Here is a 15684-nt window from a genome sequence, read left to right on the forward strand (position 1 = left end):
AAAATTGGATAATATTAAACCTTGGATTAAATTATTTTTGGTGTAAATTAGAACAAACCAATAACTCGGACGTATCAATTCGATTTTTTTTGTTTAAATTTGATATTTTTCTTGTTTACTTTCTCTCATTTATATATTTATACAGGTATACCTCGATTTAGTGGACCCTCGATTATATAGACCCTCGATTTTATGTACTTCGATTTTATGTACATTTTACCTCGATTTTATGTACATTTTTTTAATGGTATTTTTTTCAACTATTCAATCAGTTTAAAACTTGCAATTTATTACATGATGACTTATAAACCAGGGGTTTTCAGCCTTTAACACGCGAAGCACTTCATATCAATAAATTGTTTTGTAGAGTACCCATATTAGCGCCAATGCATACCTCATGACATACTTAGTTCTATATATTTACTGTAATCTCATACTTCCCTTTCTGATTTCATTTTTTTTATAAATATCCCTGACTTTGTCGATGATGGCGATGAGCGGAGTATATGGAGTGATTTTCTGGCAATATTTTTTTATAGATCCCTTTGCAATAACAACATTTTTGACGGATGCATGCAAACTGATTCGCCAGATCTTCTCTCAAAGTTTTCCAACAAACTTTTTTCAACGATTCTTATGACTTCCTCACCGAGAATTGTATTAAATACCTGATATTTTTGGTAGATTTGCTGATTGAATTCCAAAATTTATAGCAAATTCCCTAAAAAGGTCATTGTAATGCCTCGGATGATTACTGACAAGATTTGTGATAAATTATTTCTAGTACTCAGATCTAGTTAGTCATGGTTTCCCGATTTCAGCGTCCCTTCACGTGCACATTCCCAAGGATGAATTCCTGGAGGAATCTTTGAAGGAGCCGCTTGAGCAATTCGTGAGCTGCTGGAAAAACTTCTTAAAGAATACATGGAACAACTTTTGAAGAAATCCCAGCCGAAATTTCTGAAGTAGTTCTAGTAATATTAAACAAGTATCTAAAGATATCTCCGAAAGTATCACTGAAGAAATTTCAAAAAGATTTTTAAAAAATCTGAAGAAAATTCTGAATAAACTCCTTAAAGCATTTCTGAAAAAAAGGATTATTTTTAAAATTCATAGATGGATTTTCTGAAGAAGTTCCGGAAGGAATACCTGGAAACTACTGCTAGAATACCTAACAAAACCTCTCGAGATATTAAAAAAAAAACCTGGAGGAACCCCCAAAAAAATTTTTAAACAAAGTTTCAATGAAGTCTTTGAGAAACTCATAGAGGAATTCTTAGAGGTGCACTTGGAGGAAATCCTGGAGATATTTCTAATAAAATATATAGAGGAATAACCGGCGGAATTTCTGAGGAAATCTCTGTGTCAATTTCTGCAGGAATCTCTGTATAAATGTCTTCCAGCCTTTCCATAGCAATCCTCTATAGCAGTCGGCAAAATCTGAAGAAAAATTTCTGAAGTAGTCCTTGGAAGATTTCCTAAGAATTTCTAACTTAAAAAATCCTTGGAGCAATTTCTGGAGGAAAAATGTCTTGAAGCAATATCTAAAGGCATGTGAATAAATTTTGGGATTTTCCTTTATAATATCTTATAGAATTCCAAAAGCAATCATTGGAGACAGTTTTTTTGAAAACTTCTGAGATAATTTTAAAGAAGTTTTAATTTTCTGATTCTGATACATTGAGAAACAGAAACTCAAAACTTCTTCAAAATTTGAACCATATTTAAAAAAAAGTTCATGGAATACTTTTGAACTTCGTGGAAGGTTTTCTAGATGAATGCTTCGAAAAAATTCTGAAGGAATCTCTTTCAAAGAAATTCGTAGATGAATTTCTAGAACAATCTATGCAAGATTTTTCGAACCCATGCAACATTTATGGAATCCATCCGTGTAAGACTTTCTTAAGGAGTTCTTAGAGAAGTTTCTATATGACATTGTAAAGTATAGAGGAATCCCTAGAAGATTTTGTGAAAAATTTTGACTGAATTTCTTTGGGATTTCCTGGATGAATTTTTGAAGTAAATCTATGAGCAGTTTCCAAAGATTTTTTCAGGAACTCGTTAAAGATTTTTTAAACGAGTCCTAGGATGGATTTCAACAAGGGTCTATGAAAGAATTCTCGAAAAATCTGTGGAAGTTTATTAAAATCAATGTAGAAAATTATAAAAAAAAACTCTGAAGGAAAATCTGGAGATATTTTTGAAGAAATTATTAGTCTAATTTATAATTAAATCCACGGAAGATTTTCTGAAGGAACCCCCAGGGTAATTTCTACAGGAATCCCTGCAGAAAGTTCCCTAATGGATCTCATACTTTTTAAAGAGTCCCTGAAGAATATTTTAGAGAAATCCCAGGAAGTTCTTCTGACAGAAATTCAGATTCAAAAAAAACCCTGGAGCAACTTCTAAAGCCAACCCTGGAGAGAGTTTTGAAATAAATCCTCGGGGAACCGTTTGAGAGAATGCTTTAAGGAATTCCCGAAGGATTTTTCAGACAAATATCTAAAAAAGTCTCGAAAAAATTTACCTCTCTGAAAGATTTTTTGAAGAAATCCCTGGAGGAGTATCAATAAAAATTCATACACAACCCTTTCTGAAACATCCGGAGTCACTGGAGAGGAATTTCTGTAGAAATTGGAAATTGTTGTGAGAATTTTTGATGAAATCCTTGGAAGAGTTTAGAAAGTAACCCCAGTTTAAATTTTTGAAACATTTTCTGAAAAATAGATTATGAAGGCATAGCTGAAAGTTTTATTAAAGGAATCTCTGGAGTAATTTGAATAAATGTCGAAAGATATTTCTAATGGAATCTCTGAATGCATTTTTGTAAGAATCATCAGAGGCATTTCTACTCAAATTTAAAAATATTTTTTTTGGAAAAAAATGGGGAGGAATTTCAGAAGAAAATCATTGAAATGCTTGGAATGAATTCTTTGTGAAATTCATAGAACAGAAACAATTTCTAAACAAATCTCTGAAGAAAATTTCCAAATGGAAGATTTTTTGAAAGAATCCGAAAAGGATTTTTTGGCCGAACACTCGCACAAATTTCACAAACAAAAACAGAAAGATATTTTACAAGAGTTTCTGAAGAAAATTTTGGTAGATTTCTCCAAGAGATTCTCCAAAAGATTCTCCAAATAAATGCCTAGGGAAATTTATGAATAAATAACTAGAAGAATTTCTGAAATAATTCTTGGGCCAATTTCTCAAAAAATCTCTGAAATAACTTGTGTAAACTGTAACATGATGAATTAATGTGGCAAGTATCATTCGCAGACCGTCGTAATAGAGTTGAAAATTCTGAGTTCACTTAACTTTATTTAACACCTCAGAATTGCAACAAAAGTCGACCGAGACCGAGACGATAGCGTCACAAGCCTACACTACTCATACAGAAAGATCGTTCGGCAAATACAGTACAACCAGTAACCACGCTCTATCAAGTGATTGTCACGAATCTCTAAATTTCCGACGGAATCTCTTGAGGAATTTCAGATGGCAACCCTGGAGGAATTTATGAAGCAATTCGTAAACAAATTCCAGGGTAAATAAATCCTCAGAGATATTTTCAAAAAAAAACCCTAAATGAATTTCCGATTTATTTTTTTTTTAATTTTTTGGGACATTTATGCAAATAGCGTTATTGTGTATGTCCATTGCACAAAATATTGGCTTTTCAATCAACCATAAATAGTTTTGGACAAAATAATTCGAGCATAAAAAATAGCGAAACAGTGGTTAATTCGTTATTAAGCGAGAATTACTAATATAGGTCAAAAACTCCGAGCCTTTTATCGAAAACTCAATTTTCATGCAGTTTTTATATGTTTTGGTACATTTTGGTATAAAATTTAAATAAAAATAAAACAAAAAAAATTTGCTTCGATTTTATGTAAAATTCGATTTTATAGACATTTCAAAAATTGAAATGTCCACTAAATCGAGGTATATCTGTACATATAAATTAGGCAGCGTCTTATTTTTCAAAAGTTGCCGAAACCTGAAATTCGTAAGCTCTTTTGGATTCAAATGACGTAAAAAGAGAAACCTCTGAGTTTGAGCCAAAAATATTGATATTTAGAGGAGGCGCAGTCGGCCGCCTCAAAGTTGAATTTTCGGGTAATAAAAAAGTATTTTCACCAAGGTTTTTACTTCAAGTGTTACAACTTTTTCAATTTTCAATCTTTATTTATAAATCTCTCACAAATTAAATTTCGAATAAACTTGTAGAACATTAAATTTTTCCAAAGTCACGTAAAATATGAGTTTACAAAAGATTTATTTTATTTTTTTTTCTTTTTACAAAAAAAATAACTTTGGGACCCGATAACTTTTTAACCGCTTGACCGTTTTCAAATCTTTTGACATGCTTTTGTAGATATTTTTATTGCCTAAGAATTCTGTGAATAAACTGTACCTTCAAAAAATAGCTTCACCATGGATAAATATCGAAAACCGTTCAAAAACAAAATTTTGATAATATTCATGTTTAATTTCGGGCTTAAACTTAATTTTTAGAGTGTCCTGATTTAAAAAATATTTTCAGGTTCAAAATACGAGGATTTTTTTTGTGTTCCATATTCTTAAATATGGAGTAAAAACTAGAAAAAAAATCATTCTATACTCCAATTTTACATAAAAAATCAAGTTTTAAGGCATGTTTTGGCAGTTTTTGGTGAAAAGTATAATAAAAATGAATACTTTGACGAAAAGTGTGTTCAGAACCAAAACAGGCAACAGAAATATCTACAAAAGCACGCCAAAAGATTTGGAATCGGTACAGCCGTTAAAAAGATATCGTGTCCCAAAGTTATTTATTTTTTTTTTTTGTAAAAAGAAGAACAAAAAAAAATCTTTAAAACCTCATATTTTGCGTGACTTTGAAAAAAAAATATGTTCTACTAGCTTATTCGTAATTTAATTTATGGGAGATTCATAAAAAAAAGATTGAAAACCGGTTGAAAATTGAAAAATTAATGACACTTGAATTGAAAACACTTTTTTATTACTCGAAAATTCAACTTTGAGGCGACTGCTCCTCCTCTAAATCTCAATATTTTTGGGTCAAACTCAGAGGTTTTCAAGGATGGAAGAAAATCACCTCTAGTGTTAAATGAAACAGGATACGAACAATCCAAGATTGCCTTTGCTCTTGCAGTAGCATGATGCCGAAACCCTCGCCCCGTGATTGTATCATGGGATCATAGGCAATCAAAGCATCTGATGCACGCTTTATCATGGGATCACACGTTATCAGATCATGTTACAAGTCGCGATAAATGTTATTCATCACGATTTAAACCTGGATTTAAACCTTTTATGGACCACCAAACAGAATTTATGATGAAAAACAATACATTCATTGACATATCTTGATATTAGAGCACCAAGAATGCACAAAAAGTGAATGATTTTCGGTATTTATCATTTCGACTTCATGATAACGATCGCATCATGGCCGAACATGCCTCGCGATTCAATTTTCGCGGAGCGTGGTTTGTTATAATGCTTGACGACAACGTTCTATCGTTGTTGCTATGATCGCGCGATGTGCTTCAACCGCGATACATTCGGAATCTTATCATGATCACTAGATTTCCATCCTTGGAGGTTTCTCTTTTTACGTCATTTGAATCCAGAAGAGCTTACGAATTTCAGGTTTCGACAACTTTTGAAAAATAAGCCGCAGCCTAATATACATACACTGTGGTGCACAATTGATCGGACAAACACCGATTTCCTTACAACATGGCCAAGTTTGAGATGCTGTAACTATGGTTTGCGTTGATGGATTGAGCTGAATTATTGACACGGAACTATTAATATCCCTTTCGTTCATATTTTTTTTATCTCTTTAGACTTTGTTTTAAGTGATGTGAATAGTTTCAATAATTCAGCCATTACTTATACTTGTATGTGTGAAAACAGACTTTAGTTTACGTGGCCTGTGAGATTTGCCACAGAAAGGTTAACAAAAAGTGGACAAAAAACGTAAAACATGAAAAAGTTTTATCTATCGCATATTTTTTATTTCCTATTTATTTATTTATTTTTTGTTTTCATTAATGTGTATTTTAACATCAAGCTAATTCTACACTTTAATTTTTTTTTATTTATCTAGGCTCTAAATTTTTATTTCCTGTTTATCTAGGCTAGGAAGTCAAACCAAGAAATCGAAAGATAAAGAGTAGTTCTTTCAAATGGGGAAAAATAATTGTTGTTTTGTTTGGAAATCTGAGAGCTCTGGAGAGCCAAAGTTGAGCCATTTGTATATGGAGATTTCACTTTTTTGTGCACCGTCCCGAAAGGGATATGCTGAATTTTACATATACGAATTACAAAATGTTTTCGTTCGTGGCAAGACTTTCAAAATGTGCAAGTGATCGGACAGCGACACTCGTAAAGGGGTACCGCTATATATATTCAATTACCAGAGAACACTGCCATTATTCGCATATGTAGTATAATTTGACGGTCATTGAAACAAAAATAGTAGGGAATCGGCTGAGGCCCACTTGCGGCATTCGCATCGTTTTGTCTCGGTTTTTAAATGAGTTTGGGGATTGCCGGGATTGCATTGTTTGCACTTCATCGCCAACAATCGCCACCTAGTTCATGATGGGTCTTACATAGCGCATGTTTCCGTTACTATGGTGTGAATCGAAACCAAGGAAGTGGCATATCTAACCTTACCAGTACGACGATGTTATCGTCGCTAGAATAACAACGGCTAAAAGCTGACAACCTGTCTGTCAACACGGTCAACACAGTTGCATTATTTTAGTGAAGAAGACGTCCGTGGCAGCAAACTGATTGTAATATTTACAATTTACAAATAGTCTTTTTGAGAATCAGTAGTTATTTCTAGAACATAGGATTCTCATTAAATCTATCGTATTATTAGTCTTAGTCTGGAGTATATTTAACATTGCAACTACTGTCCGCGTTCTGACATTGATTCTGAAATCATAAATATGTTTTCAATCGAACGGTTTAACATTCTATTAAGACTTTAGATTTTCCTTGTGTACTTAAAATGAGTTCGAGTTGTTGTTTGCACATTGCATTTTCAGATAGATTTGAACGCCGTGAATTTTAGAAAAATGTGAAAATACCAAAAATCAGCGAAAATTTGCAACTTTTGATAAGAAACCAACGAACGCATGGTGATCCGCACAATTTTTTATCTCTCCGAATTTCGGTAGAATTTCTTCTGAATTTTGATAATATGAAATTTTACAGGAATCAGAACATCTGAAAAGTGATTTCTATAAAAGAGAACCAAAATAAGTGTGCATGGATCATCTGATTTAAAATTTCAAGAAGGCTCGTCTGACCATCCAGCATTGCTATGATCCTAAAAACTTCACTTCTCTCGCCGCATTTGAAAATATTTGAATTAAAAAACACTATACAAAATGTTTGATTTCATTTTCTTTCATTTTGTAGGATTTTTTAAAGCTCAACAGAAGCATATATCGCCACTATACCTTCAAAGACTTTGTATAAATTCTATATTCTATATTTCTAAAATAAATGATAAAATGATAGAATACCTAAAATCTGTGGTGTTCTGTTATGTTGCATGGAGCAAATTTGATTAAATATGTATTAGAAACTTGCACACTTATCTCATATTCTTACGACAAGTAAAACTGAAATTGATCACAACAAAAAGTACTGTAAATTGAAAAAAAAAGTGATATTCAGTGTTTCTTAGCGTAAGTTTATCAATATATACGGAAGCGATAATATGTAATAATCAATCGGTCAGCCAGAAAGTTAGTTCAAAGTATCTAGAATGACGTTTGTTATGAAAATACTTGCTAGTGGGTCGCCAAATTCTAGAACAATCAAAAGTGGGTCGCAAAATGAAAAAGTTGCGTTGTGAAAAAAAAACCCTGTCATAATTTGTTATTATTAACTTATCAAAGTATTACTTTTTTATAACATGTTTTGTTGGGCAATTTTATTTTGTTATGATCAAGTTATTAACACTTCAATAATATACTTTGTTGTATACCAAGTTTAGTTATTATTTTACTATTGAAAATGTACAAATATGTGAAGAACTATAACACAACAATAACATTTTTTTCAAATTCACTGCAAAATTTATTGTTATTAAGTTGTTATTGAATCTAACAAAACATGTTGTGAAATTAGTTTCCCAGGAACATTTTTTTTGTTATGATTTTTGTTATTTTGCCGTTTATGACAGACAAGTTTATAACATAATAAGATATGTTAATAACATAAAAATAACTGATTCCTTTATACAATTATTATGCCAAAATAACATATTTTATTATGCTGTTGATATTCTCTTCTGATCATGATTTGCTGCCAATTATTCCCAAATCCGTGAAATCAAGCAATAGAAATTGATCGGATAAAAAATTGTTGGTATATTTTGTATTATTGCTTGATTCATACCTTTTAATAAATGACTAAACTAAAATGTTGTTTACATATTCTGGAAGATTATCAATTGATATTGTTACCAGGTGTAGAAGTTTTCTTACTATTAGGATGCTGTTGCTTTAATTTGGTGCTAAGAGAACCCAAATCGGTTGACAAACGGATGAGAAATTTATTACAATACATTTTGTAAAAAATCTTTATAAAAATTTCTTCCAAGTAGTTTTTGAAAGATCTTCTTCTTCTTCTTCCTTTTATGGCTCTACGTTCTCACTGGAACTTGGTCTGCCTCGCTTCAAGTGTTCATTAAGCACTTCCACAGTTATCAATTGAAGGGCTTTCCTTGCATGCCATTGCATGAATTTATATATTGTGAGGCAAGTACAATGATACACTATGCCCAGGGAGTCAAGAAAATTTTCCCGACCGGAACGGAAATTGAACCCGCCGTCTCCGGATTGGCGATCCATAGCCTAATCCACTAGGCTAACGGAAGACCCCTTTTTGAAAAATATTTCGGTAATTAAATGTCCAATTGAAATAAAACTCATGGACGTTCTACTAGAATATTGTAGCTTCCATTTAGTACTAAGAGATCCTAAATCGGTTGATAGTCGACAAAAAAATAGTATGATACATTTTCAAAAATCTCTTGAAAAATTAATTTGTATTACTCCCAAGAGCTCTTCGAAACGATATATCTTTACCCAATGTTCAATCGAAATGAAATTCGATAGCGCTGAACTAATACGTCATAGCTTTTATTTAGTGCTAGTATCAGCATTTTCAATGTACTTTCGAAAATCAAAAATCTGCGGATTGTTATGTCAATGTGTGAAAAAAAAATACCAAATGATGTGTGCCTCAGCACGGGTTTTTATACCTTGTCACACAGTTACAATAACAGTCTGAAAGGTATCCCGAGCAGATGGAAATAACAAGTGAATAACACATCAAGGTATTTATCTTAAATACTACCATACTTTGATATGCCCTTCATTAGGTGGTAATAAGAGGCAAAATAACAAAAACGGATACCAAAGTTTAGTATAAATAACCTAGAAAATAACAAGTCTTGTTATTTCAATAATGAATGCATACCTAAAATTTCAAGAGCTGTATTTGTTATCCCAAAGTTATTGAATAACAAACTAATAACATTTCTTGTTATTAAATGTTTCATTTGTACGATGACTTCATGATGTAATAACAAATCTTATTCTTCGGTTATTTTCACTGCTAAACCAACAAATATTACATCAATACCAAACTCTGCTCAAATACCTCCAACTGTTATTGTGATGTTCTCATAACATTTCGTAGAATAACGCAGCGATAACAATTTTAGGGAATGAAATTTTGAACGTACACTAACAATATTTATATGCTTCACAAACTATTAAAACATAGGTACTTTTTAAACGTTGAAATAAGTTATCATGGAGTGACATTTTTTGGATTACTTCGCGAAAAATTTATCAATCGAGCCCAAATTTGTACCAATGATGCACATATAATAGGTTGACAAACAGTCAAAATTTGAGATTTTTTGATGCACTCTATGAAAAGTTACAGCATGTTGATTTTTTTTTGTGGGAGAAAAAAAGTTGCCTATCCCAAACATTTTGGCCATCCCCTGTAACTACTAGCGAGCCCTCCCAACTAACAAAAAATCCTTCCCATGACAACTGTGGAGGGCACAGTAGTATATACAATCTCTAGTAGCAACGATTGTCTAACTAACATTTCTTTCCTTCCCCGGTTGACCGTAAGGACGTGGCCGGCGCCGTTATTGAACCGTGTAAATTTGAGTTCTCGGAACGTGTACATTGAGGATGCTGGGCTAATCCCAAGCCCCATCTGTTGGTTCTCTGTGCAATTCCACTAGCTCTGGTCAATCACGGAGTAGCAACTACGAAGTGAACGGTCACCAATGCTCATGCTCATGCTTAATAAAAATTGGAAAGATTTCGTTACGTTATGGTAGAGATATGCAAACAATTGTGTTTCTAGCTGTTTTGATGTAATTTTATTACCTTTTGGAATAAGAATTTGTAATAAAAAAAAAAAGAAAAAAGAATTTCATAACATGATATAAAACCAGGCTATGTGATTCTGGTGTTATGAATTTGATATTCTCCTCTGCTCGGGATAAATGTTAGAATCTATTTGTACTTTGATTGTAAGTTTTACTCGATACATTGATACAGTACATTTAACAATAACATCAAAGTACTTTCTTTATTTAGTATTCTTTCCAGAATACGAATTTATATTCAAGAACAACCCAAATGCACAATTACACAAAATAAATAGGGTAGGTTATCAAAAGTTGAACCAAATTGCAGCTCTCCAAAGTAGCACAAATTTTGAGTGATTGTTTCTCCCACATGGAAATATTATGCCTCTCAAGAAAAATCAGAATATGGCGATTATCTGCCTCTGGCTTCTGATATCAGCGCGACAGTCATTAATCATAACAGCGTCACCAGATTTAAAAGTTTCTAATTTCACTATATGGGGTTTGACAGCAAGAACACTCATTCCACTGAGCTACTCTTGCCGTTCGTCACAAATACATTCAAAAACATCTGTCACTTCGCGAAACCCACATTGACCAATCCAAATTCCTGTGTGGTAGTGGTTTGTGTTCAGATTTCCCGTGTTAATCTATCTGTAAGAACTTTGTAAACATCTTTTGTTCTCACGTATATGGATAGGCTTGCATTAGGTTTCGTGAGACATTTTTTGGACAACTCAATGGTTTTGTTTTTGGCGGGAACACTTTTTCGTTTGTTTTGCCTTGCGACTGTCATGCGGCGGTATGCCTTGCGAGCGTACGACCGCCGCAGGACTCTAATAAAAGATAAGCGCAACAATAATTTACTACGGCAAAATTTTATGTACATGAAAGCCACGGGTATAAGCTTTCTGTTAAGTGGTAAAAAGTTTGTATTTGCACCGAATTTCATTGAAAAATTCGATTATTCGTCAACAATGATTTTAATCTTAATTTGAACCATCGTAATCATAATTTAAACCAATTTTAATCTTAATTTGAACTACTGGCGGCAGCAGCTCGAGCATCTCCCACAACAGCCAATTTCGTGCTGAACAATAGAAAACCACATGGATCTGCTAATTCCCATAACTATTTTTCATTAGGCAATGGAATTTCAACAAAGAATGTTTTAAACTCTTCAGGAACTTGGAAACTAAATTTGGAATTTTTCATACCCCAAGAGTAAACAAAACAACCACTAGCGCAGTCTGTTGGCCAACACTGGAAGCTCGCCCCCGTTTACTAGTTCAAATTTAGATTACAAATGGTTCAACTTAAGATAACATTCTCCAAGTAAGAATTATTTAAATTTGATAATTTTATGACAAATAATGTGGAATATTATTGAGTTGGTCGATTCTACGATAAATAAGCTTTCATTTGACGTGTTCACATATTGCGTGTGATACAATGCATGAGCTGTACGAGTGCACCGAAAATATGCTTTCTCTGGGGGGGAAATGGGTGAAATCACAATGATTTTTTAATTGCCTGTTTTCCATGACAAAAACGCTTTTTTCAATGCTTTCAAAGTCCATGTTATCAGGTTATATTACGGAAAGCTGTTTAACATCTTTTTCGGAACAATATTTGCCTAAGAAGTACGTCGTTTTAATGAATTTCGAAATGGTTCAAATTAAGATTACAATTTGACTAGTTCAAAGTTTGATTTCTTACCCTATATCATATTTTAATAATAGAGGAATAACTTATGTCATTTTCGTTTTTGATTCAGTTCCAACCTGGGTTGGAACTGGATCAGATCACAGTTGCAACATCAACCCGACTCAGGTTTGCTTGTGTTGAAATTTGTTTAACCCTCTAATACCCAATCCCGCCTTTAGACGGGGTATAGTTTGAGCATTTTTGTAATTTTTGTTTCGTGAAAAATCAGTTTTTTTATATTTTTGGCTGATATTTGAGACTATTCTGTATATCTCAAAATGGTTTTTGGTGTATTGTAAAGCGTATTTATATTTTTTAAAAATCATTGAAAAATTGATGTTTTAGTCACCTTCTAGAAGTCATTGTTTATTTTGTATTGAATCGCTACAATTAACATATTTTAAATTTTTCCCAAATCATTCCATCCTTGTTTAATAGTTTAAGGGAATCGAATACACTCTAAAATTATTTTCCTTAAAATTACACGGAAAATATTTTTTTCTGTGAAAAAAAATTAAAATAATAATATTTCAACAATAATCATAAAATCTCAAAATGTTTTCATCTCAAAAAATCCGTTCCCCAAATTGGCTTCCAGGAAAAATATAAAAGTGTGGGGATGTTCAAAAATAAAAATTAGAAAAATCAAAAATTGAAATTCACGAAATCAAGAATTAAAAAGAATCATCTTCCAAAACATGTTTAAATCGATTTTAGATGACAAAAAATGATATTTAGATCAAAATCAAAAAATTGGGTATTAGAGGGTTAACGTTTGTTTGTTTACACATTTTCCGCCGATCCAGTTCCAACCCAGGTTCAAAAACGAATTCGACATTAGATAAGTGTAAGAAGGTGTTCACCATCGGTGTATTAAATCATATTATAATCTGAGCAAGCTGAATACAGAAAACGTATTTTAGTTTTGGACTGAATAGTTATTTATGTAACGAGTTGCAAAAAGTTGATTTTTTAGCACGAGTCGTTGGATAAATACGAAGAGTGCTGAAAAAATCGAGTTTTGCAACGAGTACCATACAAAATTTTATGCAATGATTTTTTCATTATACAACTCATTTGAGTTACATAATGTTCATAATGCAACTCAAATGAGTTGCATTATGAACATTATGCAACTATTTTGAATGAGCTACATAAAATAGAAATTATGATACCGAATTGAATAAAAATAAATGATTGACAACACTGTTGTATTAAAAATATTTTGTTTTTCAAGAATGCTGTTGGTAATTTTTTATATGAATAAATAAGAGAAAGTAAAGGAAAATATGAAATTCTTTCAAATTTGAAAAGATACAAATTTGGATTATTTTTATCTAAATTCCGTCCAAATCCATGCTTGTCGATTACACGCGATTTGGGCACATCGCGTGGGATTACACATATAGAAAGTTATACGTTTTCATTGGAGATATCAAACCTTATGAGTGATAAATTGTGCTGCACTCGCCAATCTACTTAACCTATCCGAGTTTTTCACGATACATAGCGACTAACAACCAAGGATAGCACGTTTGGATATGAAATAAGAGAAAAATATGTTTTTTATAAAAAAAAATAGTAAACAAACTAAACATGTTAATGAATTTTTATTTAAAAAAAAAACGTTTCAAAGTTAACACACAATGTAATTTATTCCACAAATTTGCATTTATGCAGATTATTGAACGGATGAATATATGCTACGTACCTCTTTCATGGGCATTCTTAGTTTTAATATTTCACTATATCTTCGTAAAACTTCCAAAGGAGCATGGATCTGAAATTTATTTTTATTTTTTTTTTGAATTAAGTAAATGTGAATACATATCACTATACCAACCTTGATAAAATGAATTTCATTTTCTATCACTTCTCGCTCCAGTTCTAGACCATCGCGAACGAGATTCTGCTCATAGATAAAGCGCTTTTTCTCGCGAATCTCCTCCAGATGAGTTTCTTCCTCCAAAGCGGTTTTCCACACCACCACAAAATCCACCGACCTAATGCCATCGGCAAAATATAGAGAATTATTTACGGAAGGAGTTTCCCCATACGGATTGCATGGACACTCCTCGCTCACTACGGAGTTTCGCTGAATTGGTTCTTCTATCAAATGTTCTGTCATTGTAGCAGTCTGAGTATTATTACTGTCATTGTTTAGGTTTGCGCTGGAAGCAACTGATTTGGTGTCATCTGATCTGTAAATTAGAAGGAACTAATTATTTATTTGTATCATCAGTTGGGAATAAACATTGACTTCAACTTATACCGCAGCTCGGGATCACCGAATTTGGATTTGCAGTCTCAATTCGCACAAGTCATATAATTTCGGAGTTATTTGATATTAAGCATACTTTAAACAATTAAGAACGCCTAAAGGTGGGCAATTATCAAAGCAAGTAATATGCTACTCTTAATCAATTGGTTTTTGACCTGGGATCTGGGATAAAATATGTAGTTTTCGACCTCACATAGGGCACTTGCTGGCTTTGTTTAGTGTGCCCAATAGACCATTTGATTTTGCTGGTAACGCTTTGTAATGAGAATCGCGTTACGAATCGTTTCATAGCCAAATTCAAAATCATTTTGATCCCATTGCTTGTCATAACCCATGAAAAACACAGTTGCGAAATCGACATGCTTTTTAACGTCTATGAAACTCCATTTTCATATTAATTTTCATAACTAAAAACAATTGCAGATGACACATTCCACGCACTTCTACGCCAAGGGTGTGAAAGTCGAACTCGATGGATCATAAATTGGTGCTTATTTATTACACTCAAGTGGCCATGTAGTATCCGGAACCATTCCGGAGATATTTCAAATTGTACTGAGTTAGGGGGTGAAGAGTTGTCTGTTTTGCCAAATGGCTAACAGTGATTATTTCGTGTGTGTTATTGTGTTTAGAGGCCCCCGCGGAACCTGCTCCAGGTGTTACGGAGCGGCCATATCAGTTGATACATATTTGAGTATTTTTTTCCTATCCCGAAATCATGAAGATTGATACGTCGCTAGGCATGTTTTGGTTGCAAACCAGAAATGTCCCCGATAACACCCCAATAGAACCTGTGCTGTATATTCCGGGATGGGCATATTAGTTGATACATACTTCAGTCTATTGTTTCTGACTCAGTCATTCGAAATCATGAAGATTGTTATGTCGCACGGCATGTTTAGGCTGAAAACCAGAAGAGGCCGACTTCCAAAAAATCGGATGAAAATTGACGAAATGCCAGCATTTTGAAAATGAGTTGTCGGGGGACGGGTACGTGAAAAAAAAAACCTCGAAACAGGTTCCCCAGGGCCCATTCCGATGGTCACCATGGGGCCAGAGCGGGTTTGAAGGCCTATGTTTGTCCTGCCAGACAGCTACCATCTGTCTGAAAAACATTGCCGAAGACACCAACATTCTATCTAGTAAAGCATTTGATCTACAACTAGATGTCTTTAGTCGCAACGGGACACCATTTGCAAAACACTGTTTTCACGCGAGCGTAACGCTGCGCTCCCAAAACTAAATCAAGAAT

At 33.2% G+C, this 15684-nt stretch overlaps 1 protein-coding gene across 7 annotated transcripts in view; it reads right to left on the reverse strand.

The window, feature by feature from the left end:
• Positions 1-15684, reverse strand: part of LOC115253823 (anoctamin-1) — a 78952-nt gene that overhangs the window by 56730 nt on the left and 6538 nt on the right. For 6 of the 7 annotated variants that reach the window (XM_029877227.2, XM_029877222.2, XM_062858894.1 and 3 more), the window contains 3 exons: positions 13995-14352; positions 13863-13931; positions 13593-13664 (listed from right to left, as the gene is read on the reverse strand). In XM_029877227.2, coding sequence (XP_029733087.2) covers positions 13593-13664; positions 13863-13931; positions 13995-14279 — 426 coding nt within the window. In that variant the 5' untranslated portion in view covers positions 14280-14352. The remainder of the gene's footprint in view (positions 1-13592; positions 13665-13862; positions 13932-13994; positions 14353-15684) is intronic. The other variant, XM_062858895.1, reaches the window with a different exon arrangement.

This window comes from Aedes albopictus, chromosome 3 (assembly GCF_035046485.1).
Source record: "Aedes albopictus strain Foshan chromosome 3, AalbF5, whole genome shotgun sequence".
Classification (NCBI taxonomy): domain Eukaryota; kingdom Metazoa; phylum Arthropoda; class Insecta; order Diptera; family Culicidae; genus Aedes; species Aedes albopictus.